At 47.6% G+C, this 27,214-nt stretch overlaps 2 protein-coding genes across 3 annotated transcripts in view; one reads left to right on the top strand and one right to left on the bottom strand.

Annotated features, from left to right (window-relative positions):
* The window catches only part of APC7 (anaphase-promoting complex subunit 7), a 51,853-nt gene extending 26,521 nt beyond the window's left edge, over positions 1–25,332 (bottom strand). Inside the window, exons 1-9 of one of the 2 annotated variants that reach the window (XM_077655590.1) lie at positions 25,010–25,326; positions 24,814–24,936; positions 24,652–24,732; positions 24,487–24,570; positions 16,530–16,598; positions 6,567–6,682; positions 5,186–5,314; positions 2,526–2,613; positions 943–1,038 (exon numbers count right to left, since the gene is read on the bottom strand). In XM_077655590.1, the coding sequence (XP_077511716.1) occupies positions 943–1,038; positions 2,526–2,613; positions 5,186–5,314; positions 6,567–6,682; positions 16,530–16,598; positions 24,487–24,570; positions 24,652–24,732; positions 24,814–24,936; positions 25,010–25,093 (870 nt within the window). In that variant the 5' untranslated portion in view covers positions 25,094–25,326. Of the gene's footprint in view, positions 1–942; positions 1,039–2,525; positions 2,614–5,185; positions 5,315–6,566; positions 6,683–16,529; positions 16,599–24,486; positions 24,571–24,651; positions 24,733–24,813; positions 24,937–25,009 lie in introns of both variants that reach the window. The other variant, XM_077655591.1, reaches the window with a different exon arrangement.
* Positions 25,333–25,560: 228 nt separating this feature from the next.
* LOC144122076 (general transcription factor 3C polypeptide 6-like) lies at positions 25,561–26,267 on the top strand. Its single transcript, XM_077655592.1, has one exon. It carries the CDS (start codon positions 25,692–25,694, stop codon positions 26,115–26,117), a length of 426 nt encoding a protein of 141 aa, XP_077511718.1. The 5' UTR covers positions 25,561–25,691; the 3' UTR covers positions 26,118–26,267.
* Positions 26,268–27,214: the final 947 nt, after the last annotated feature.

Below are 27,214 nucleotides of genomic sequence, written 5' to 3'. Positions count from 1 at the left end.
TAATTTTTACACAATGCATACACAACATAATTAAGGTTATTTCCTCTTAAGAAACAACAACTAAATATCATGAACAAGTCCCGGGGCACTTCAGGAAGAGCAAGGCATGGCTGATTTACAAGGCATGTCCAAAGGTTACAAATTCAGTGCAATAGCTTGTGTGTGCGCATTAATCCCCTTCTATGTAGCACCTTTTATGAAAAAAAAAAACAATGTCAGCAATGCTCCTCAAATAAAACAGTCCAATATTCCCCTACCGCAGCCTTGTTCGGGGAATAATAAATTTTGAAATAAGGAGGTTAAAGGGACCCTGATATAATTTCAATGGGCACATTCCAGTGCAACAAATCTGCAGAGGTGGTCTTTGTGGGTATTCGAGTCATATTTGAAAGCTCTGCGTGGGCTCTATAATTTACAAACTATTTTTTAAAATCGCTGCTCGCAGCAGCTCGCACCTGACTTGGGCGACATGCCTCACAGCATGCCCCCCCCCCGATGACGTTAGTGGGCAGATGAGCCAGTCTTCAAGCTCGCCCCCTCTGCCCTGCGAGCTACAGCTAGCAGCGATTTAAAAAAATGATTTCTGAATTATAGAGCCCATGCAGGGCTTTCAAATTTGACTCCAATACCCACAATGACCACCTCTACAGATATGTTGCCCTAGAATGTGACCATCGAAATCATTTCAGCATCCCTTTAACCCAGTGAAGACCAGTCTTTCTACCAAGTGCAACTCCACTGACAAAGCTAGGGCCACAGTTTGACCTCCATGGCCAAGCAGTAACTCGGTGGACCAGGCACTCTGCATAGCAACAGTGTTCTGTCCACACTGACTCAACAATGGCTTGGAACTTGCTACCTCTACAGACATGGCGAGTCTTTTGGTCAAACATGGCATGACAAGACATCCATGTAAACAGAGAGAGGAGATGGGTTCCTCACCCTCTCAAAGGTGGTCATGGCGTTAGCATAGTCTCCCATGTGGTAGTAGGCCTCCCCAAGCGACGCCAGGATCTCCACGTTGTCTGCTAGTTGAGGCTGCAAAATATGAACAGTGTGCCATACACTGACTGTCAAGAACACTGCCTAAGTGTTTATGAGAAATCCAGAATGCTTTTCAAACACGCATAGTATTACGGCACACACATTTTATTTCATTTATTTGAATTTAAGGTGAATGTTCGAGAGGGCCATGGAAATGTCTGGCATGTGTTCCTGGGACTCTATACTGCATTGGCCTAAGTTTCTATCTTGTCATGCGGCGCACTCTAGTGAAACTGCAGTGCCCTGCTTCCCCGTACTCCGCGAAGTCAGCCACATCTCTATGCTTCCACCATTCATTTTTCTGCTGTGCTGTTCTCATCTCTTTCCCTCTGATCAAGCCATTTGTACATGAGAAGAAGCACTTTCTAAGCAATTTACACATTGTTTACATCGTACTTTCGTTGTTAGTTCCCTCAAAGCACCTACAAACTTGCTTTGGGTTCTGACACGTGCAAGTGTACTCTTTCAGCTAGGCTCCCACCGCACTATTGACAATAAAAACAGGTGTAGAAAACCAGAAAGGGCTTTAACTGCCACATTGCGCAGGGGATACATAGTTCAGCATCATGTTCTAGCATGACATCCCACAAGGTATGAGCAAAGAAAGACGACATGGGCACTGTCATTCCTTGGGTAATGCTGCACTGAAACATCATGATGAATCGTCACTAACTTACCCAATTCCCTATAACGTAACTGAGAATGCAGTATCTTAGAAAAGCATTAGAAAAAGAATCAGTGCGCATCAGTAACAAACAGTGGCAGAGTTTTCACTCGACACGCAAGGGGCAAAAGCTGCAGCCTGTCCGAGAGGCACAATCTCTACATGGCAGAGCTCCCCTGCTACCTGTTAAGCAGAGCCAAGTAGCAGCTAATGGGAGAAATTTTATGAAAATGGATGAGAGCATGATTCATTTCCATCAGTTATCATCATCAGCAGCAGCCTGACTACGACCACACTGCAGGACAAAGGCGTCTCCCATGTCTCTCCAATTAGCCCGGTCCTTTGCCAGCTGCGGCCACCTTATCCCCGCAAACTCCTTTATCTCATCCGCCCACCTGCTCATGTCACTCCCTGCTACGTTTGCCATCTCTTGGTATTCAGTCCGTTACCCTTAACGGCCATCAGTACTGTGGCACAATGGATTAGCATTGCGTTTTGGAATGCACAAGGGAGTAACCAAAGCCCCATGCTGAGGACAGCCTTTATTTTTTCATTTCAACATGAACAATTAACAGTACGCAAAACATTTACGGTCTCCCCTGGGTGTTTGTTACATTTTGGGTTTCACATTCAGATGCTTTCAAGAAAACATCACGACTTAAAAAGCTGTCAGACAAGCCAGAAGGCGAAAGTAGAAGTTGGGGAACTGTGCCGTTGAGAGAACTGAATGGAGGGAATAGAATGATGCACATCTGAGCCCTGCTCTCTGAGCAGAGCACACATGTGGCCCACTCATCGTGGTTTGTACGCAACTTACCTTGGCCTCCAGCTGCTTGAAGTTGGCTACACTGGACGAGTACTCTCGGGAGTGCAGGTATGAGTTTGCCTTGATCCACTGCCCGAGCCTGCATGGCACACCAAAAAAACGCAACCAATGACCTGCTTGCTCACATTCTCGTATTACTTCAGAGTGATAACGGCTTACAAAATGTAATGTCACAATGTAATGTAAAGGTGAAAATGTAATGGAAACTAATGCTCAAAACATGAGTGCAGTGCACACATTTGTCCAAGTGTTGACTGCGTGCCAGATTTCCATTGCAGCATTGGCTGTTTAGTTCATGCACTCCCACTGTTGTCAGTGCACATAGTCTACACTAATAATAAGTAGCTGCGAAGCGTTTTACTAAGCTAATTTTTTTGCTAGCTTGATGAAAACAAGTGCACAGCAGACAATCAACTGCCTGGTTGAAATATCTTACGGTCAATGTGCTGACTGCAGCAGACAACAGCACCGCTGGGATTCCAGCATGAATGTAAGGGGATTACCTCTATAGACAGATAAAAATTGCGGCTGGAATAAATGAGCAATACGATTAGGCTACAAGCAGCAGAAGCACTTCATGATCTGCAAAGTGAGCCCCTACCTCTGCCAATGCTCAAGGGAACTTTTCAGCACAGTATCACGGAGGTCAATGGGGCAAAGTGAAAACAAGGACATACAAGAATGTAATGGCAAAAGAAAAAAAAATGAAATGAATATGAAGTCCTTAGAGCAAAGCAGAAGCAGTATATGTTTAACCAAGCCGACATTCGCCAGGCAATGCACGAGAAAATCAGAAACAGAAGAACAGAACTGCAAAATGAAGCAGCAGGGAACATTAGCGCAAGCTTCCCAAATAAGAATAACAGTTACGTAAGAGGCACTCCATATTAATCCACAAACAAAACAGAATTTAACTAGCAGTGATGAAGTTCATAGAAACCAAAATTGTGTAGTGTCATGGTACTTATCCTAACAAAGCCGTGACTGTATTTCTACATAGCTTTAAAGTTTGGCTTCCATCGTAGGGGCTGCCATAAATTGCTAGCAGACTGATGTGTCTGGAAAGCGAAAAATCGAAGGGGACACTTAAGGGGAGACGTGGGTCTTGAAAAGGTAAAAAAATGCGAAGATTTCGTTTTTGCAAAAATGGCATATTCGGGTTCCATACACTCTGAAGTACATGCCTGCAAAGTTTCAAGGTCTAATTCAACCTCCACCTACTAATAATCAATATATTTCAAGCCTCAGAAGCATGGAAATGGCGATTTCAGAGCAAAATGTGGCAGAACTTGGCGTCCGTCACTTCCCGTAATCGTGTCCCCAATGGCAGCCATCTTGGTTTTGTTCAAAAACTGATGCTCTCCCCTACATCCTGCTATCACCGACTATTGTAAAATATTTCTGAAATGTCCGCATTCCGCCGTTTTTTGAAGCCTCTACAATAACCTCCGAATGGCTGTCGCGCACTTCAAGTGCGGTTTTCTCAGCTTCCTGTCTTTTTGCCATGACGTGTCCCACGGAAGTTTTGTTTTTATTGGAAATTTTATTTAATTTTATACCATTACATTCAGAAAGAACTAAACTATGAAGTTGCACTACCTTTTATGGCCGAGTTGAACATATCAAATTTTGTGTACCATAATGCCACTTAATTATATTTCCTAATTGCGATCCTTTGACATAACTGAACATTTTTATATGATGATGTACCTCAACAACAATATAAAAAGCATAGCTCCAGATGGCAGGTCTTTGGCTACAGCTTCACTTCAATCGCAACCAAGCAATGTTGAGGGAAAGTGTCGTAATGACCCTTAAGAAATTAATTAATTAGGCTTGAGTTATTTTCTCATAATGTGGGAACTAATTGAGATATACTGAAACTAATTACATTTTTGAAAACAGGAGGAAGAAATACATATACTAACCTAATTTCATTATGATACCTTTAATAATAAATATACCGTCTCCCTTATGCTTCACCTTGAGGGTATGACGCAATGACGTAGCAGGTTAATTCTCACAAAAGCAGGTCATTTGCTACTTTACATTCATAGATCCCTGGGAGTCCTCATACCCCCTCCTGGTGCAGTGATGCAACAGTTAAGCAATGCACCACTGCCCTGCAATGGCAGGTGCTTCCAGCAGCGGAACTTGTGCACCACAGGTTGATCTTCCTGAGCGACCGATCATTTTTAACTGCCACCTACCATGATGGGAAGTGTGCTCACTATCCGTTGGGCAGGTTGTGATGACACCGCAAGGTCACATGACCTAGGTGCCCACCTGCCTCCTAGAATGCTCTCTGGGGACCACCTGCCAGCGCCATGTGTGATTTTTCGATTAAAATGCAAACGCCGACAATGCCGACACCGGGTTTTGTGGAGAACGGGGCATTTAACGTTATCGCGTTAGAACTGCGTACCTTGTGCCAGATGCCAACAGATGCTCATCAGGCTCCACCTCACCACAAAATTTTCCAGTGCTCAATGAACAATCAAACCACTACATCTCGTTGTGGCCTGCAGTCTTTCTGACTCAACGTTTGGATTGCAAAAACTTTTCGTGAACAATGACGGCTCTGTGTCAAGCAGCAGAGTAAGCCGCATGATGAAATTGGCAGCACATAGCCCTTGCTGCAGTACACCCACCATTCCATGTGGGGTGGCAAAGAGGAGCCGCTGGAGCCACCCGGGTGCAGAACTAGTGCAGCCACCTCCACCGGCTTGACACCCAGCTCCAGGAGACCCTTGGCTGCTTCCAGTGCCAGTGGGCACTCCCTGCAGCGCGGGAGAATGTTCAAGATGCATACAAGACACTAGCATTAACATCGACGCAAGCACACCTGATCCCCGACGGAAGGCCAACAGAAAGAAAATGCACAGGAGATCATACGAGATGATAGGGCAAATCTGCGTTAGCAATGGTGGTTGTACATTTTGCTACAACAATGATTCCCTGTAGCGGCTCAAAGTTGTATTTCACAGGATTTTGTTCGGGTACTGCATGGGCCTCTGTGGATAAAGGCATAAGGAGGGCGGAAATGAGTGGATGGGTGCTGGGTAGGGACCTCTGGAGGGTGAAGCTTCAGTAGTTATGGAGGTGGGTTGGCTGATGGTGGGTGGAAGGCAACGCTGGGTGGGTAGTGGGCAGAGGCCATCTGGAAGGTGGCAGCATCGTACAACAGACGGACAGATTTTAAGAAAGTGATAATAGTAATGCTAACACATTAAAAATGCGAGTGTGAGGAAATAAAGCAACAAGATGGTGCAAGGGGCTGCTAAAACTGCTTTCCCATATTCCCATGTTGTAACAATGTGCATAACTTGTGGTGAATTCCAAACACAGATGCGGAGCGGTTTGCTCGCTCCGCAACAGAGCACCTGAATCCGGCAGAGAGCACCCACCCCAAATTTTTGTTTGGAACACGTGTGCTCCAGCTGCAGCAAGCTGCGGGTTCTTGCACGCTGCAGCCAGAGAAAAGTACTAGCGTTCCTTGCTCTCTTCCGTACGTGTTGTCTGCTATAAAACAGCAGACTTCTGGTCAAATCTGTAGATTTCGGCGAAGCAGTTCAGACAGCTCCATGGACCCATCTTAGCTCAATGAGTCTTCCCAAGCTCTTCCAGTCTGCCATTAGGACAAGCAATCCGCTATTCCGATCTGCCAATACAACAGCCTCGGTTCGAAAAGAGCAGGAAACATTGATTCGAAAGTGCTCCGAATATGCAACTGGAATTCACCATTAAAGACAGCAGAGGTCAGTGAGTAGAGCAAACCCTGAAGGGGTTTGCTCTAGCCACAGTGCACTCTAGGAGCAAGGTGGTAGAAGGCAGACGCATGGGCCTCATTCCCGAAGGTGAATCACAAGAAGGGCTGGAAGCACACGGTGAAGTAGCAGTACTACTAGCCTGCACCACTGTGCATTAACAATGTGTCAGCAACACACTCGCCTTGATCCTGGAAACAGAAGGAACGCAGCTGCAAAGAGGCAAACATTCCATGAGAAGTGCCGAGAAGGCCAACACACTCACTTGAGCACTTCCCGGTAGCAGGTGATGGCTGAGCGCTCGTTGCCGCTCTGCTGGTACAGCTGGCCCAGAGCCATGTTCACGCGGCTACTGCGCTGCTTGCCCGGTATGCTTTCCAGCTGAGCACAGTGCGGGAGGCAGAGAGGAAAGAAGCCGGAAAAACTAAGTGAACTCAACATCCTTCTGACGCCCTAATACAGATCCCCATGAGCGACGCGAGAACTTTGGTCAATCATGATGACTGCATTTACAGGTGACTATAAAAAAAATTGGAGGAGACACTTAAGCTCCGCCTTTAGCGTAGTAGGTTAACTGCCATATATGCAGAAGGTCATTCTCTACATTCAGAGATCTCTGGGAGCCCTCATACCCGTCCTGGCACAGTAGGCAGCGGTTAAGTGATACGCCACTGCCTTGCGATGGCAGGTCCTCCCAGTGGTAGGCCTTGTGTGGCCCAGGGTGCTCTTCACAAGTGGCCAATCATTAATTTAACTGCCACCTGCCATGGTAGGCTATTTGCTCACTATCCGGTGGGCAGAGGTTGTGATGACGCTGCAAGCTTACGTGACCTAGGTTGCCCACATGCCTCCAAGGTTGCTCTCTGGGCACCACCTGCCAGCGTCAAGTTGTGATTTTTTGCTCACAACGCCGACAACGTTGCTGCTGGATTTTCGGGGTAACAGGACCTTTAAGGCTGTTGCGTTAAAAATTGGAGAGGGCACTTAAGCTCTGCCTTTAAGGGTATGAGGCGACAGCGTTAATGTCCATTAATGCCGAATTGGCCATTCTCGACTCTACATTCATAGATCCCTAGGAGCCCTCATACCACTCCTGGCATCGTGCTGCAGCAGTTAAGCAACGCGCCCCTGCCCTCCGATGGCAGGTGCAGCCACCGGTGGGGCCTGTGCACCCCAGGTTACTCTTCCCAAGCAGCCTCTCACAACCAATCATTAACTGAACTCTGAGCTGCCATGGTGGGCAGGTTGTGATGACACCACAAGGTAACGTCACCTAGGTGGCCCGGCCAGGTTGCTTCTCTAGGGACTTTTCACTCACAATGCCGACGACGCCGCCTCTTGGCCAGATTTTCGGCACAACAGGAGCCTTAATGCTTCACGTTAGAACAAAGGGGAAAAAAATAGGAACTCCGAGACTTCCCGACATCTGCAAAGGGGAAGCAGCAAGAGCCACAGCTCCACCACACCGTCTCTTCCACTAGAAGAAACACACACTTCAAGGGGCACGGGCACATTGGATAACATGATGTGCAGGGCACACTCTCAGTTCCTAACAAGTCAACCAGAGCTCTTCAGTTACGGCATACTTCTGAGGTTTATAAGCACACAAGTATGTCTGCAGCTTAGACTGCAGAGGCTCTTGTGCACAGCTGTCCCTATCAAACTATCCCCTTTTTCATCCCAAAGCTGTACTGCAGCATATGAAAAATGTTATGGACGAATTTTCAAGCACTGCCAATCTATTAATGAGTGCTGAAGCTTTATTGGACCTCTAACTGGCATTACTTTACTTAGCAAGAAACTATGAAAGGCACTATGAATGTACTTGCCTTTTGTAGCAAGTGACGCAGAATAAACGGAGGACTTTTTTCTCTCGAAATAAACGAAATCCAGGCACCGTAACTAACTGTGAAATTAAGGGGGGATGCAGGTCTTAACACTGTTTTATTTATATATGGTACGACTTTTGTTCATGGTTTATGGGGTTAATGTCCCAAAGCTACTCAGGCTATCAGGGACGCCATAGTAAATGGCTCCGGAAATTTCGACCACCTCGGGTTTTATAAACGTGCACTGACATTGCGCAGTACATGGGCTTCTAGCATTTCGCGTCCATCGAAATTCGACCGCCGCGGCCGAGATCAAACCTGCGTCTTTCGGGTCAGCAGTTGAGCGCCATAACCACTGAGCCACCGCGGCAGCTGGTAGGATTTTTATTAAAGATTAACTCGATCTGTACGTGCTTTTTTAATGTCGAGTCCAAATATGCAATTAAAATTTGAATGGCACAATTACAGCTTGAGTTTAAGCAGTTTTGTGATTTTAGTTGGCTCTTCGTTACAGGCCATTAGTTAAAAAAATGCATACAAATTATTTGAAATATTTACAGAACTAAATCACCCAAGATGCACTTTGTGCAGTGATGCTGTTTTTAGACTTGCCTCAGTGAAAATACATTTGTAAAAAAATCTATGAATAGAATGTACAAAGCAGGTTGGCTGGTAATTTAGGGAAGCAACTAATTAAATTTATTGCATAATGCAAATTTAAAGCTCTACCTTCCTGAAAAAATTAATACCAAGCCCATTTCAATTAACTAAGACAAACCAGACAAAAATCCCGTAAGGCAGAGACCGTATTTGTAAGATCACGAAAGGAGATAAAGAGGCTTGAAGTCTGTGTGCATTTACTGAAGTGCAAGAAATAGAGTCACAGGAAAATGCCTATAGCTTTAACTGTGCTGATGGGATGCTATCTTGAAAGGCGCCAAATGAAAGGGCGTGAAATGAGTTCTCAAGCAATAGCAAAATGGCAGCAATCAAAGCAGTTTCAAAGTTCCAAGGGCATGAAACTCGCGCTTAATTTTCAGCCGAGCGACTCTTCAAGCATTTGTTTCTTACGTACTTCGGGATCATTCTGAGTGTGCCTATTTTGTGGCGATAAAGTTCGAAGTATATTTAGTAGAAAAAAAGTTTTTTCCAAAAATGGGCTTTTTCTGCGATTCTTTCGATCTCAAGACCCACATCCTTAAGGTGTAATCGTAAGTAAATCCACACATCTTTCCCTTGTAGAAACTACCAGAACGAAATGTGCCCAATAACTAGCAAGTAAAGCTTATTATACATAAAAACTTGCATAGCGCTACGTTTCCTGCACATAACGAAATCATGTTCCTCTGTTTCTGGTTGAGGTAAATTAACACAACCTCCTCAATTCAGCATGACTGTAAAACTTTTGTGCTTTGTTACTACAGGCTAAACATATTAGTAAAACACACCTTCCCAAGGCAAGAAAGCATGTTACACAAGCACGGAGGTATTACAATGATGGCTAGCTTAGCATCTCCACAATTTCTGCCAGAAACTGCCGCCTCTGAGACATGACAGACTGCAAACTGCACACACAGAGAGGAGTTCCTGCTCCTTGCCATGAAAGTCACTTGACTGCCAGCATTATTGTCTTTAAAGGACAACTGTAGGGTTTTCCATATGTCTTCACATTTTACTGAAATTTTCATGGTACATTCTTCACAGTTTTCTGGTCCGTTGTGCCAAATTTTGCATTGAGGTGGTGTTTTGTTGCAGCGCAAATGATTTTAAAAATTTACCATCTCGCGGCCTCGATCAGGGAGGTTTCTATAGTAACCTTGCATGTGTGATGTCACTGGATGCATGACCGTCAACATTCACTAGAGTTTGCAGAAGGACAAAACTCTGATCTTGCTTTTGGTCATTTCAGACAATGACCCAAGCTGTCATTTATAACTTGTAGCCGGCGCTCCTCCTTGCCTGGCATCAGACGGGAATGTCAGGGCATCGTTACAGTCGCCAGTTTAGCCAATCAATGCATACACAACAGGTTTTGTGATAGTACCCGTGACGGTGCAGGTAGGTCTATCAGAAATCATTGGATGGTCAAAACCCAATTTCGGTTTCGGTTTCCGGGTTTTTAGTCTCTTAAAACAGTTCTACATGGTATTTTGAAAAATGGTTTTGTGCCGGAGAGAGAGGACTCTAAGGAGTGTGATCTGATCATCAACATAACGTTCAAAAAACCACCAGAGCCGGCCTTTAACCACTACCAAAAGGTAACAAAACAGTCGACAGGGTAGTCAGAACAAAGGAAGCGTTGTGTTGTGTTGTGTTGGGTTTAATGGCACATAAGCAGCTAAGGCTATCATGCGCCAGGCTCAAGGTATATGAACACTTTTCTGTAGGTGGGAGGAAACATGGTTGTGTAGAGGACTTAAATTGCTATTTCGTTCTGGTAGTAATAAGAGAAAGAATTTTTAAAAATGGCTAAAAATAAACGCTTTCAAGAAGGTCAGATAACCTCAGTAGCCATCCTTGGCTGGGCAAGGATCCTGAGGCTCCCAACCATTCAAATAACCACCTCAGCCCTCTTCTCATGGAATGAGAAAATGGCTGAAATGCATCACATTTTAAAGCAAAGCTGTAGATCAAAGTTTACAGTTTCTGAAGAACATCTGCTTCTTTTAAAAAGCTAAAAACGGAAGATATGTTCACAATGGCATTTTCGCCTAAAAGCAGCGCTGGGTGTAAAGGAATGTATTCATTATAAAACTTCATAAAGTGCTTGTTTCGTTAGTAAGAAATAATGTGTAATGTGTGTATGTCCAATGCGGAGACGACATAAAATTACTTCAATAAATCGTTCCTGGTGCCTACAGGTCTTCCATTCACCCAGGACAGGTTTTACAAAGTGCAGCTTGTTGTTAACCTCGTTGTCCCAAGAGGCCTGCCATTTTTCTCTCAATTTATTCTGGACTGACTTGATGCAGTCCTTATGCGGTATGTTTACTGGTTTTATTTTTGCATTAAGGGCAAGTGCGGCGCTTGCATCAGCCCTCTCATTTCCGCTGATGCCCACGTGACTGGGAACCCAGCAAAACTTTATTGTATGTCCATGTGAATAAGCTCGTATTACATTATGTATTATGTTTCCTATTAAGGGTTCAGTTGCATTTCTGGGGTTTATTGCTGTAATTACGCTGAGAGAGTCACTGTAGATAACACTGTTCTGTATGTTTTTCTTCAATATTTGTTCTACAGCTAGAGCAATGGCGTAGCATTCTGCTGTAAAGATTGAAGCGCACTGAGGCAGCCTGACTACTTTTTCCCATTTCCCTTGCACTATCGCGCTCCCTACATAGAGTGCTGTCTTAGATCCATCTGTGTAGAAATCTGTGCAATTCTTGTATTTTTCACTTACTCCAAGAAACTCTTGCTGTATATATTCCAGTGGGGTATGTCTTTTTTGAATGTGTGTCAGTGCGAAATCGCATACACCAGGAAACAAGTACCAAGGTGGCAACCTATCGGGTCTCTGGGCAACATCAGGAAGTGCATCTAGTATGTTTATTTCTTTGCATATTTCTTCAAAGCGGAGGAGCAATGGTTTTACAGCTTGAGGTTTGTTGGTGAACAGTGTTCTGGATGGGCATTTTGTAACTATGGTGTAACAAAGATGTTTCGGTAGCGACCTTATTTTCAGTACGTATGCACAGGTAAGCATTGTTCTCCTGTTGGTGAGGGTCGGTTCATTTGCTTCTACGTGAAGGTTATTTATGGGTGATGTTCTGTAAGCACCAATTGAAAGGCGCAACCCGAGGTTTTGTACTGGATCTAGCTTTTTAAGGTATGATGGCCTCGCAGACCCATACACTATGGATCCATAGTCTAACGAAGAGCGTACTAGAGAGCGATAGATGTGCAATAGGCACCTCCTATCGGATCCCCAACACTTCCGTGAGAGTACTTTAAGTATATTCAGGGATTGGGTGGCTTTCTTTTTTAGGGTGTTTATATGTGGTAGAAACGTTAGCTTTTTGTCAAAAGTTAAGCCTAAAAATTTGTGTTCTTGTTTTACTGGAAGTGTGGTGTCGTTCAAGTGGAGGGTGGGATCAATCTGCAGTCCTCTCTGCAGCGAGAAAAGAACCGCCACAGTTTTCTGTGGAGAAAACCTAAATCCATTTCTGTCTGCCCAAAGTGCTAATTTGTTTATTGTGAGTTGTAGTTGTCTCTCACAAGTTGCCAGGCTAGAAGATGTGCACGCAATTTGAAGGTCATCAACGTAGACCGAGTACATAATGGACTGTGGAATTATACTGATTAAAGAATTCATTTTTACTATGAACATTGTAGTACTTAAAATGCATCCCTGAGGAACGCCGTTTTCCTGAGTAAAGTTATTTGAGAGGGTTGCGCCGAGACGAACTTGGAAAGAACGGTTGGATAAAAAGTTGCTCAAATATTTCAGCATCCTCCCGCGGATACCAAGCTCTGCCAGGTCACGAGGAATCCCGAACCTCCAGGTCGTGTCATATGCCTTCTCCATATCGAAAAAAACTGAAAGGCAGTGTTGTCTGTGTATAAAGGCCTCTCGGATTGTGTTTTCCAGGCGGATTAAATGGTCGACTGTGGAACATGTTTTTTTAAAACCACATTGGTGGACATCAAGAAGCTCTCGGGATTCTAGAATAAACATTAATCTAATATTTATAACACTCTCAAAAGATTTGGCAAGACAGCTTGTAAGGGTTATAGGCCTGTAACTGCTAGGGGAGGTTGGTGGCTTTCCTGGTTTTAGAAATGGAACAATAATGGCTTTTTTCCAAGCAGCTGGTATTTTCCCTACAACCCATATTTTGTTAAAAAATTTTAACAGAACTTCTACAGATTGCTCAGATAGATGGGATAGCATTTCATAATGAATTTCGTCGGGGCCTGGTGCAGTTTGTTTACCTATAGACAGTACTCTCTGTATTTCTTGAAGTGTAATCAAATTATTGTAAGGCTCGTTTGTACTGCCTGCCGTAGGAAGTCTTTGTTTTTCGGTTGTGTTTTTGTATTTTAAGAATGACGGTGTATAGTGGGAAGAACTAGAAACTATAAAAAAATGTTGCCCCAAAATGTCTGCTTGTTCTTTAATACTTGTCTGAATTCCAGGATCTGTCAGCAGAGGAAGGGTGAATGGGGAATAGCTGCCATTTACTTTTCTGACCTGCTCCCACAGTTTTTTTGATGTTACCGAGCTGTTTATGGACGACACATAATTTTGCCAAGACTTTTTTTCCGCGTTCCGCCGTATATATCGAGCTTTAGCTTTTGCCTTTTTGAAATTTATTAGATTTTCGTGAGTAGGATACCTACGAAATACACCCCAGGCCTTATTTTGTTGTTTTTTGGCTTCCCAACATTCTCGCGTTCACCATACCTTGTGGTTCTGGCGCACCACGCCTGTGGACAGGGGAGTAGCTAGCCGTGCAGCATCGATGATACGCTTTGTAAGAATTTCATTGATTTCATCTATGCTAAGTGTTTCTGAGTAAATGTCCTCTAATCTGGCCTTTTCTCTAAACAACGCCCAATCAGCTAGATGTAGCTTCCATCGCCGTGGTTTGGTCGGGATGACTGCAGGTGAGGATGATAGGCTTATAAAAACTGGTAGGTGATCACTCCCAAACGGGTTGTCTAAAACGTCCCACTTAAAATCACTAAAAACAGAAGGTGAACAAAAAGACAGGTCTAAACTGCTCATTTTCCCAGACGTTGGGGAACAGTATGTGGCCTTTTTCGTATTTAAAAGACATACATTATTCGTCAGGATAAAATCTTCGATTATTTGACCTCTAGCGTCACAGCGTTCGCTTCCCCACAGGGAGGAGTGAGCATTAAAATCCCCAAGTAACAGATATGGCTCCGGAAGTTCTCTGATCAGTTGCTGTAGATCATGGAGTGTTAACGTAAAATGTGGAGGAATGTATACGGAACAGATTGTTAGTGTTTTGTAGCTTACGATACTGACTGAAACCACCTCAAGTTTTGTTTTGAGTTTAATTTCTTAAGCAGGGACACCGCTTTGAACGACTATCGCGACGCCTCCCGATAGCCGATTTGCCTGCTCTCGATCGCGTCTAAAAGTTTTATAATGTTTCAGGATATGTACATGTTGTGGACCAAGATTGGTCTCCTGAAGACATAAAGCTGTGGGTAACATTGACCCTAAAATATGTGTTATGTCGCTGTAATTCCGCATAAGTCCTCTACAATTCCAATGGATTAAAAAAGCCATGTTTATGTTTTTGAGAGGAAATGAAAGGGGATTTACTTAAGTAGTGGGCCCGTTATTAGGGGCCTGTCTTTTTTCCGCTCAAGAGAGCTGTTCCGCCTCTGTAGTGGAGGCGGAGTGGCAGTTATATCCATCGCCTCACGCGAGGCGCTGGAGGACCGCGGGGAAGCCGTGGGTTTGTGGGTTTCAGTCCTCCCCCGGTAGGGGGAAGTCCTTCGGGATGCCGACGCATGGACCGGCGCTCCCTGCTTTGACACTGGCAGGGCAGCTTTCGCTGACCCTGCCTGGGGCGTGAATGGTCCTGCCATTGGCTCGATGGAAGTGGCCTCGGCAGCGACCGGGGTGCTGTGTGGTGCACCGCCCCTGCGCACCACATCAGCAAAGCTGGATTTTGCTGTGAAGGAGAACTGGTTGGTAACGGCAAATCGCCTTCTTGCTTCTCTAAATGAAATGTTTTCCTTGGTTTTTATCGTGATAATCTCTTTTTCCTTCTTCCAGGACGGAAAGGCCCTGGAGTATGCAGCATGTTCTCCTTCGCAGTTAGCGCAGCGCAGGGCTGCGTCACATTCCTCAGAAACGTGATCCTTGGAAGCACATTTTGCGCACGTTTTGCGGCCGCGGCAGCTCTGTGAGCCGTGGCCAAACCTTTAGCAGTTGAAGCATCTTCGTGGGTTTGGAATGTAGTGCTTGACATTTACTTTTAAGTATCCTACATCGATGGTTTCTGGTAATGTACTTGTATTGAATGTTAGAACCAAGTGTTTTGTCTCTATTTCTTTATTGTCTTTCCGGATTTTGATTCTGTACACATCTGTGACATTTTGGTCAGACAGGCCTTCCAGCAATTCTTTCTCGGTTAGGTGTATGAAGTCGTTTTCAGAGATGACACCACGGACTGAGTTTCGGGATCGGTGCGCTGTTATGGAAACTGGGATTTCTCCGATGGATGCAATGTTTGCGATTTTCGAGTTCTGGGTGTTGTCAAGGAGTTCTGGCCATTTTAGACACCTTGTAGCCAGGGCCCAGGGTATCTGTTAGGCATTTAGACACAAGGAACGGAGAAATTATTCTTGCTTGTTTTTCATTACTTTCGCTGTGGATTACATAGAACTTGGTGAATGTCAATGTCGGTTTCTTTTTTGAAAAAAAGTCTGCCGCTTCGTTCCGCCCTCTCTTGAGAGAGCGATCGGGTTTTGAAAGGGGGGGAGCCATAAAAAATGAAGTTTTTCAGTCATGGTGCCAGCCACCCACCATGGAGTCCAACAAGGGGACGGGACAAGAACTTGAACGCAAGTCCTGCCCACGCCAGCTGTACACCTCAACTATAACCAAATCCGACACAACTCAGGGTGGTTGGCCACACATGGTTAACCCTGGCCGCCTATGAGAAGTGAAAGAAACTAAGAAGTGAGTAGGAGATAGGAGAGTTGTGAGAAAGAGATAGGAAAGTGAAAGACAGAGTGGAGGATAGGAAAAGGCGACTGCCGATTTCCCCCGGTCGGGTCAGGCCGGAGGTGCCGTCTACGTGAAGCTGGGGCCAAAGTGGTGTGTTGCTTCCGCCGAGGGGCCTTAAAGGTCCAAACGCTCGGCATCGGCTCAACCACCAGGATCCCCTTTTCCCCGGACACGGCGATGCCACGCACGGCGAGGCGTGGGTGCTCGGGTCCGTGGTGATGCACAGTTCACCATCATCCCCTTGCGGGGATGTCCCTGCGGATGCTCGGGAACCCGCGGTGTCGCCAATCACCGTCACGACGCCTGCAAGCTGCAGGCGCCCCCCTGCGGGGAGAACAAAGGAAGCAAGCAGAAGGTGAGAGCCCCCAAGCCAATGGTGACACACGGTAGACTGACTGAGGGAGAAACGAAAGAAATACTGTGTGCATGACATCAGCATGGGCTTTTAGGACAGAAGGCTAAACGCCCTGCTGCATGCTTCGAGCGTAACTCCACGGCCAGATTACAGTGAAAGGCACTGCTGACGTAGGTTCACATGGAGCTCGGGATCCAGAAGCAGTCGAGAAGGGTTGCTGCTCTCCGCTGCCCTCTCTGAGCATTTTCCATTCCCTCTCTCTTCTGCTAAAGGAAAACAATCCTTGTAGTCAGATAAAACTAGAGTCTGAAGCAAAGCTCCACTCACGTCCACAATCCCCGCCCACTCTTCGCCGTTAATAGCCAAATATTCCATTGGTAAGGCTTTTCTTGTGACCTAAACAGAAAGGCAATCACAAGATGAGGTCATTAGTGCAAGAATTTTGATGCTTTGGCCTGCTTAATAGAGTGAAACATTAAACTTAATTTTGGTTGCTGCTTCCATGGCCCGTTTGTTGTTCCCAACTCCTATTACTTTAAATTGTCTCCCGATATAGTAGCAAAACAATCAGCTCAGCAACCAAGTTGGAATGTTCACCGCCATTTCAAACCAGTACAGATTCCTTGCTCAAAATGAAAATAAATACCAATTTCTCATTGAGGAAAACCACATTTTACAGACTCCAAAATGTCAACCAACATCACGAGTTTTTATTGTAATGTTACTGTTTGCCCAGATGGTTTCCCACTACACCATGGACCGAGCTATCTTTACAGCACTTTTTGACATTCACTAGCTCATTGTTGCATCTCTGTGATCAAGCAAAGAGGAAAACGGGGAATGCAGGTTGGGTCAGGATAGTAACAGCCAATCGCAATAATTAAATAATATACATTGATGTCCCAGCCACTGTGTGCAATGTGCCCTTCCAAGCCCAGTTGGAGATGCAAGTGAAGCACCGCACTTCAAATAGAAAGCACCCACCATGTTGTAGATCACTTATTACGTATTTTTCTGCCGTCAACAGTGTCCTGATACTAACAAGGTAGCTTGCAGCCGTTACAGAAAGCATTTGTGAAACCAACAATAACGGGCACTATGTAAGCTAATGAACTGCCTCACAGTATGTCTTAAAATTAGCCTCACTTTCCAGATCACTGCTACGCCCACTTCAGTGTGAAAAAGCAGAATACGGCAGCATTCAGACCGGCAATATGGGCATTGCAGCCATTGCACTGTTACATTTATTCTTCTGTCACACGGGCACATCCAATCATGACTGAGTCCGATCCTGATTGCAGCTCTAAGCATGCTCAACATAGGGTCGTTGGAATCAAGGCTTGAAGGAGCCTTCGCTAAGATAGATTATAGACTTAATTGCATAGACGAGAGCACAAGAAGAAGAGATGAAGAGATGGCTGCTATGAAGAGCAGACTAGATGAAATCACCATTCACATTCAAAATGGATAGAAGGCCCAATAAGAAGTGCGTGGCTGAAATCTCGCAGTGGAACTGTCGTGGCTTCCGGTGCAAGCGGGGGGGTGATGCAACAGGTTTTATCAAGACTAGAGGAGACGCCTCTTGCTATAGCCTTGCAGGAGGCAGGGGAGGAGGTGAAATTAATGGGGTACAAGGGCTACCATAGTGATAAAAGAGAGCACTCGAGAGTTACTACCTTTACGTAATGTTGCCACAGTAATGCATGACCTGGGAGACAAAGATGTGGAAAACGTCTTTGTTGAAATTCTTACTGGCAAGAAGGGGGACTCTAACACTTTCATTCTAAACATATATAGCCCGCCTAGGCAATGAAAGGCTAGGTTTAGGGCCATTATTGGAAAAGCCTTGAAGATAGCGGGGAAACAACCCCTGATAATCGTGGGGGACTTTAATGCATGCCACCCTGAGTGAGGGTATGACAAAGAACAAATTAAGGGGACAATGCTATGGGAGGATTATCACAATTTGGGATTAACTCTCATGACAAATCCGGAGCTCCCAACGAGGGAGGGTAATAGTGTGTGCAAAGACACGTCCCCAGATCTTACGTTCAGCCAGAACGTAGGGGAATGGGAGTGGTGCAATACTGGGCAAAACCTTGGAAGTGATCACTTTGTACTGATAGTCAGGGCAGATTTGAAAAATAATTTTATAGGCCCAGGAAGGAGGCCCCACTGTATGTGACAAAGTGGGATAGCTTCAGGGCGATTAGAAGCAACAGAGATGAGTATGAAATTCTGGACTATGAGCTCTGGTGTGAAAACCTCAAGAACAATGCTAAGGGCGCCGCTAAGAAAATTGAGGGGTATAGCGCCCCGGATGTTGCAGACAGTCGGCTGCTGCATATGTGGGAGGCCAAGCAGAGCATGGAGTGCCGTATGAAGAGGCAAGGCAGGCGAAATCGCAATCTGAAAAGGCGCTTGGCCAGACTCAACAAAGAGATTGAAGACTATGCATTCAAGCTGTGCAAACAGCAATGGTACAGTAAATGTGGAGAGATGGAGAGGGGCATGAATCTTCCTAGGACTTGGAACTTGTTAAGACACTTGCTTGACCCGGAGAAATCCAAAGGTCAGGCGAGGGTAAACATGGCCAAAGTTGGACATGCGTGTGGGGATCTTAGTGATCAGGCATTCATAGAAAAATTGGTGGAGACATATATAGGGGACACCAACTCGGTACAGCTACCAGACTACGAGGGGGAGGAAAATTTGGCATTGGATTCGGATTTCACTGAGGCGGAGACGAGGGCCGAAATAGTTAGACTAAATGTTAGGTCGGCACCGGGGCCCGATGGCATTACTAACAAAATTCTAAGAAATCTAGATGATAGCTCTATTAGGGATATCACTAGATTTATGAATTTATGCTGGATAGAGGGGAGAATCCCGGATCAGTGGAAAATGGAGAAGGTGATACTAATTCCTAAGCCAGGAAAGGAACCTGGAATAGGTAATCTTCGGCCAATCTCATTGACCTCGTGCATCGGAAAATTGATGGAACATGTAGTGCAGACTAGGCTGTCTAGGTTTATGGAGAGGAAGGGGCTATGGCCGGACGAAATGTTCGGTTTTAGGCCGCATCTTAGCACGCAGGATGTTATGCTGCTCCTGAAACATGACATTGTGGATTCTAAGACAAAGGATGCGAAGGTGATTTTAGGGCTGGATCTAAAGAAGGCCTTCGAGAATGTTAAACACTCGGCGGTCCTAGAGGGGCTGAATGAGGTAGGAGTAGGTGCGAGAACCTACAACTACATCAGGGATTTCTTGCGAGAAAGGAGAGCCGAGGTAGTGTTTCAGGAGAACACTTCGGAGATGATCCAGCTAGGAAGTAGGGGGACACCGCAGGGGGCGGTTCTGTCGCCACTACTGTTTAATATGGCCATGAGGAAGTTGCCAGGGCAGCTAAAGGCGCTTGATAACCCGAATCTTAAATTCAGCTTGTATGCAGATGACATTAATTTGTGGATAGATAAGGGCAGTGATGGAGAGATTGAACAAATTCTCCAGGCGGCAGCCGACTGTATTGTAACATATGCAGCGGAAAGGGGGCTGGAGTGCTCTCCGGAAAAGTATGAATTATTCCTATACAAGGACAGGGCACTTAGAAATAAGCCGCCTTCAAAACTCCAAATTCTGGTACGTGGGGTGCAGGTTCCGGAGGTGGAGACGATTAGAATCCTGGGCTTACACCTGCAGGCGAATGGCCAGAATACTGTTACCATCAAAAAGTTGGAAGGCTACGCCATGCAGACTTTGGGTCTCCTTAGGAGAATCTCAAGTAAAAAAGGGGGTCTTAGAGAGAAAAATTTGATTAAATTGGTTCAGGCCTTTATTACAAGTAGCGTGAGCTATGCGACGCCTTACTTGAACTTAAAGGCGGCAGATAGGGGGGAAATTGATGCGCTTATGAGAAAGTGTATCAAGATGGCTCTGGGGCTGCCTATGACAGCGTCCACGGAGAGATTGTTGGCTATGGGAGTGCATAATACTTTGGCGGAACTGATTGAAGCGATAGATGTATGGCAGTTAGAAAGGCTCAGCACCACAAGGGTGGGGAGGGCAATTTTGGAAAAAGCGGGGCCGAATCCGGAGAGGGGGAGGGGCAGCCAGGCCACCATAGGATGGAAGACATGAGAGTGCCTTAGAGTTCCCCCTTTGCAGAGAAACATGCACCCAGAATATAATAAAGAGAGAAGGCAGAAAAGGGCGGAGGCGCTGGAATGCATATATTCAAAGAAGCCGAGGGAGCAGGTTGCATTTGTGGATGCGGCGGGTGGAAAAACAGGAGAAGGCACCTTAGCGGTAGTGGTGGACGGGGGGAGGGTGCCCGATCTCGGCACTATCGGTTAAGAGTGATGATATTGATGTGGCAGAGGAGGTTGCAATAGCTCTTGCTTGCGTCGGCACAAAGGCCACGTATGTGTTGAGCGACAGTAAAACTGCAATTCAGAATTTTGGTAGCGGGAGGATATCTCCTATGGCACTCAAAATTCTAAGACAAAGAGAATTGGATAGGACAATCAATCTAATTTGGACCCCGGCGCACGAATCTGTAAGTGGCAACGAGGCTGCTCACAACCTGGCTCGAGATCTCTACTGCCGAGCAGGTCGGAATGAGCAAGCCAAGGAGGGCCACAACAGAGAAGGGCGTCTGCTGTCGTATTATGATGTGACGCAATATTATAGAGGGCGGAGTCTGAAACTCCCCCCTCCAGACAAGACTCTAGACGGAAAACAGATGACGGCATGGAGGTGTCTGCAAGCAGATACTTATCCAAATTCGGCCTTGGAATAAATATATATTCCCAGATTTTGAAGATGAGAGCTGCAGGGTTTGCGGGGAGAGGGGTACCCTGAACCACATAATATGGGAGTGTTTGCATTCCCCAGGCAGGGCAAACAAAATTAATAGCAGGGAAGCCTGGGAGGCCTTGCTGGAAAGCCCAACCCCAGAGCACCAGCTGCTAGCTGTTCGACTGGCTGAAGAGGCCGCCGAGATCCAAGGGATTTCGGCATGCATCTGAAACGGATTCCCACCTGCCTTAGGGTGCCTCTCCTCTAAGGGGGAGGACCTGGGGCAGGAAAGAAGCCTTTTCTGTTGGACAATAAAGTTGATTCATTCACTCACTCAACATGCAACATTAACGTAGTATGCTTCCAACCAATCTGAATTGACAAGTTGGGGTCCTTAATGTCAGATGGCACTGCTTGTACACTTAGTTGCACAAACGATGGAAAACAAATGGGTTTATAACAAAAAAAAGAAACAAAAGCACTTCTGATTAAAAAACAGACACCTGTGAATCAGCTATGGCAGGTTCCATCAGAAATATGCACAAAACACCATACTAATGGCCCATGCACAACCTAACATAAACTTAATTTTGGTGATCAAACTGCATTGAATAAAAGAATTTGAACATTTTTTACCTTTTATTAGATATCTTTCTGCACATTTTTTAGTTTGCATTTCAATTCCTGAGCACAAGTGTAGCAACCCTTAAATCCCAATCGAAAAGCTGGTTCGCACTTCAGGAAATGGTTTGTAGTAGAGCAGGATTGGGCTCAGTCTGAAAAACCTGCCATGTAGCAATCCTGCATCTGCAAAGAGTTAGACTCCGACTTGACCAACATCAAACGCGCCTGTCTGACAGCAACATAAATTATACAAGGGCAACTCAACAACAGATGTGGGCCCGTCAATTTGGTTGAGGCAAGTTCCCAGCGGAAGACACTGATGCAGACCGCTATAGTGAGAGATAGTATTCTTTTACAGCTGTTAGAGATTGGTTCAGATGAGTAAGACTGATTACACAGGTGGAGGCTCGGACGCATTTTATGAACGGCTGCCTCTCTGGAACACGGCTAGCAGTTCTGCTCGCAGTGTTTGCCAGGGTAAACAGCAGCTTAGTATGTCATGAGAAAAAGCTCAAGTGTGCCAGCTTGCCAAGGTGAGATTTGCGTGAGCCTATCCAACAAGGGGCATGGAGTGTGGTACAGCTCACATCAGACCACTCATGAGCATTGTATACGAACTAAAGCTCGGTTGCAGCATAAACCTGCAAATATTTATTTCTAGCACTGCCGTATACAATCCACATCTGTCTCCAAGGCACTCACTTTCCTCCGCATTCATATCACATAAATGGGTGCCAGTATCGAAATGACATTCTCATAAGGCACTGCCCTTCCGGCATCTTCCAGCTGTGCTGTTGAAGATCCATTTTTACCATTTTTACTAGTGCTACTCTCTGAACAGCTGCTTTCAGTTTTGTCCAACACAACCTCTTCGGTCACTGTCCCATTGCTCTCGCTGCCTGCAACACCTTCGGCAATGTTGTCCTGGCCAGTTTCCAGCCCTGACATCATGACTTGGACGGGCCAGCCGCCTGGTGGAGGTGGCAGAGGCTCCGTGAACTTCACGATGACTGCCTGGGGCTGCTCACCGGCGGCGTCCTGCTTGCGTTCCATGCGCAGCTGCCTCTTGCGCAGCCTGCTCTTGGCATGGTGGCACTTGTCCGACATGCCACCCCGAGAGTTGCTCTCGCCGCTACACTCGGCGCTGTGCAGGCGCGATCCCCGCGTCTCCACGACGGGCAGCTCGGCGGCGAAGGGGAACTGCTCGATCTCGCCCAGACCGGGGCACCGCCTGACCTGGTCCAGCCTCTCGAGCAGTGTCCACGGGTAGTCGGTGCCGCCGGCGCCCTCGAAGCTGCGCAGCCTCCGGCCGTCCAGGTAGACGCAGCACTCGGCGTGGTCCTCGTACTCGCGCACCAGCACGAGCTTCTCGGTCTCCAGCCGGCCGGGCTGGTCGTCGCACACGCGGCACGTGCTGTACGCGATCACCAGCGGCTTCTCGCTGATCACGTGCCGCGCCCACCGCCGCGACGGCAGCGGCAGGTCTTCGTACGGGAACGCCGGCGTCACCTCGCACTCCACGATATGCTCCACGCTGCCGTCCGGCACTGCGTCCACAGGAGTTTCGGGATCTTGGGGTGCCGCAGCAGACGCCTCGTTGGCGCCGTCGTCTGTCGCGGCAGCAGAAGAGGCGGCGTCGGCTGCCTTCGCCCGCTTGGGCTTTGGCGGCGGCAGGGGCGCCCGCTGGGGCGGCTTTCGGCGCCGTGGCACGCGCCGCGTGTAGTACTTGGGCGACTCCGGGAACACGGTGGGCACGGCGTCGGGCGTGAGAGCCGGCTTGCCCCGCAGGATGCGCACCACCTCGCCGTTGATGATGTGCTCGTAGTAGCGCGCCACGAACTGCGGGTCGAAGTGGCGCTCGCAGAGCGAAGACTGCGGCGTCAGCTTTTTGCCATCGCTCCGCGGCGGCAAGTACCGCTGCCAGCGACGGAACATCTCCTCGTTGCGGGGCACACCGAAGAGCGAGTAGTGGCGGCCGTCGGGGTCCCAGCGGCTGCTCTTGCCGGACTTGCATCCCGGCGCGAAGCAGTGGTTCTGTCGGCGGTTTCGCTTCGTCTGCTTCTGTTCGGAAGCGGCATCGCCAGCGGCGGCTGAATCCGCCGGTTCTTCCGCGGGCGCAACCAATTCCTCAGGCGAGTTTGGCTCCATTCGTGCACTGACCACGACACTGACAGCCGAAGACGAGAACCGAAGGAAGCAGGACGCACACCGCGAGTGTTCTAGGAGAGAGCACCCCGTGCACTTCGGGGAAACCGTAAACGCTCGCCCATAAACGCATGCACAGGGCGGGGCACCATGATCTTGAAATCATACACCGTGATCAATGACGACTTCTCGAACGCGAAACAAACCGCCGACGCAACACCAAAACAACAGAGCCGGCCGCACGCGCCCACTAAACGCGGCACGTCAGCCAGCGAAGATGGCGCTATGATCGCTGATGGCCATCGCCCTGGCGCTGTTCGTGTGCAATTTGTGCCCTTATGCCTGAAAAGAATTCGCCCTATGCAAAGAGACTGCAAAACACTCACGCCAAGGTCAGCAAAATGCGCCACTATAGGACAAATTATTCGTATCGGGGCAGCCAAGCCGGAAAATCCCGATTCCTAGCTAGAACTGGGCGTACTGTTAAGGATTCGTTAGTAGTGATAGTATAGAGTATTACTCAGTGGCCGGTTGCGCCACAGAGATGAAAACAGAAATATGCATACCCATGCTCGCGGCAGCAGGTTTCCTACCACTGCGTCCAAAATGAGAATCCGCCGACACCCACAGCAGCGAGATGCCCGGCGCAACTAGAGAGCGCGCGATTCAAACTTCACCGCGGGGTAGGCTCAAGAGCCGCTCGGGCTCCACTTACCGCGGAAATCGCTTGCGTAGGCTGCTTCATGTTGACGTGACAAACGTGTATTTGGTACTTGATGTCGTTCTCCGACGTAACATCCTGCACGCGGCAAACAGCACCGAAGAAATCGTCAAAGTCGGCGACAGCATGCTGCAGAGAACTGCGGCTCAGAATACTTACACCAGTGATTATTGACGTGGGCGTTTTACCCTTGGTCTTTGCGGCAGACTTCTTGAGCTGGATCGCTTTCTGGTAGTGCGCCTAAGGAGAAGAAAGGTATGAATCGGCGACTCAACCCTCATTTAAATGTGCCGCCTCGCTCACTTCTGCAGTATAACGTACCTCGGCTCTCTTGAAATCACCCAGTTGCACGTAGGCGTCGCCGCAGTACACGTAGCTCTGAAACTTGGCCGACACTGTCATGAAATCTGGGCAGTGAGTGCTGATGGGATGAGCCAAGCTGAACTGCGATTTCGGGAGTCGGGTCAGTGAGAACGGCGACGCTTGCTAGTCGACGCTGCGCGACCCGTACACTTACCAGGGCTGTGACGTTTGAGTACAACTTGTTGTCGTACAGCAGTTTAAGCTGGTCGATGAAGGTAGCCGCTGAGCCGGTCGACATGTCGATTTTTCAAAACGAGCCAGCAAGGCTACCCTGTCAGAATACAACACCTGATGCTTCTTGATCCGAAGAAAAACTATCGAGCTCTGTTGTCACGAGAGCACGGCTTAAGCAGGCGTGTTTCCAAAAAGCAGCACTGCAAAGGAGTGAAGTCCACAAGTTGTCGCTCGATGCAAGATCCCCTGCGCGGAGCAGCAAGACAACCGTAGTCGCAGCGAGCTTTTCAGAGGATTGCGGATAAATGGGATAGGATGCGACTGGGACGCCACCAGCTGTCGGGCAGCAATAGTTCTGTGTGCCTAATTATATTTTTGGTACTATCTGGTACTACTTCAAATAGTTACGTGCTGAATAATTAAAAAATGTATTGTTTACTCAGGTTACGCTGCTCAATGTTAAAGTGCTCTTATCTGATGACTCAGTTTTTTTTTTTTTACTATCCAGGACAAGCCGTTCGGCAAGCCCAAGATAGTTGCGCGCGTGCTTGTGCCTGTGCCACCTGTGCGTTGACACTGAATGTTGATCATCGAGTGTTCCCACATACAGCAGTGTACTCGCCTCTGTTCCGCAGTCTCTGCTTAGCAGTGTGTGCCGTGAGATGGCCGAAAAAGAGGAAGATGAGGTTTTCGTCGTCGTGGAGCTCACCGGGGTCATCGACAGCCAAGTGATGGAGCTGGCCGGGAAAGAATGCACCATTCTCGGCATAGACACGCCGGAACCCGTGCTCAAGCTCGGCTCGTATTTATTTACGGGCGAGTACAAGGACACCATTGGTACGTGCGTGCTGTTCGAAGAGTGCGAGGCGGGAACAGACGACGAGGCAGGCAGGGCCAGCAGCGTCAACCGTCCGCGTCGGCAGAAGGAGCTGAAAAAGCTCAAGTACTTCGGTAAAACCGAAAAGCGGCTCGACATGAAGACATCTTTCCTGCAAGAGAAGGCGGCCGGTAGAGCCGCCGAGCTGCTGCAGCCGGCAGATGCCCCCGCGGAAGACCTGTCGACGGAGTTAGCCGTGGACGATGGTTAGGCAAGGCCGGTCGCTCACTACGTCGAGCTCGTTGACAGGTTCCTACTTCATATGACATAGGAAAGCTCGAAGCCGAACACTGAAGCAATGGTCCGCGCTGCATCCTGCCCGGCACGTGCACCCGTTCAAAGCGCTCAGTTGCTGCTTTCTGCGTGACTGCCTTCATGTGTGGTCTCGTGTGAGCGACTGTGTGGTGCAGCTTTAGCTTGCCGTAGCTTGAACGCGTTGGTAGTACCTCCGTTGTGGTCTCCGCAGGTCCTGGTCAACTGTGGTGTGACTTGCCTGCCTGTTTAATAGACCAGCAGCAGTACGGCTTCCTGAGCTCGTTCCTTCTACGCATTTAGAAACGTCGCAGCAGCGTGCGTATTATCCACCGCACTTCACCAGCAGCGGTAAAAATAACGCGCGTTTGCCGCCTCAGTAACCTGCCGCCAAGTCGTGCTGTATTAGCATCCTCGAATATCTGTTATGCAAACAAGTGGCGGCGTTGGTTTGGTAGCTGTCCCGTGCGGGCGAGGCCTGCCTGGCGTTGCATATGTCTCCTCGCCCAACGTCACCTCTCCTCCCCTTCTTTACCCTCCTCCTTCTCCCCCCCCCCAAAAAAAAAAAATAAAAAAAAATCTCGTAACAGAATCGGTGACTTCATGCCCGGGAATCCTTTCCTATCGGGTTTGGGACACACCCTTACCTAAAGCCTATTTAAACACTGGAACTGTGCCCACCAGAGTCATTTTAAGCTGTTTCGTGTTTGTCGGCTTCTTTCATGAGCATGTGTCCTTCCGAAGAATGTCTGCATCCGCAAGGACCCGAAGTTCGCCGAGATGGGCCGCATCACAGAGGACGACGAGGTCCAAGAAGCGTTCGTGAAGAGGTTCAACCTGGCACCGCAGTCTTCGGTAGTGCGACCCCAACAGCTTCCATGGGCCGGCCGGCCACTTCGGAATACTGGGGAGTTTGCGGCCAGCTGGGGTTTAACGACCAACGGCTGAACTGTGATGGCCAGGTTGTCACATACTATCGCCCTTCAGCTAAAGGAAAGCGGGCCCAGTTTCGCTGCAACAGATGCCGCAAGTAGCTCTCTCAACTCCGCGGCACCG

Source organism: Amblyomma americanum, chromosome 2, assembly GCF_052857255.1.
Source record: "Amblyomma americanum isolate KBUSLIRL-KWMA chromosome 2, ASM5285725v1, whole genome shotgun sequence".
Classification (NCBI taxonomy): domain Eukaryota; kingdom Metazoa; phylum Arthropoda; class Arachnida; order Ixodida; family Ixodidae; genus Amblyomma; species Amblyomma americanum.
This window is presented reverse-complemented; position numbering and strand designations above follow the sequence as displayed.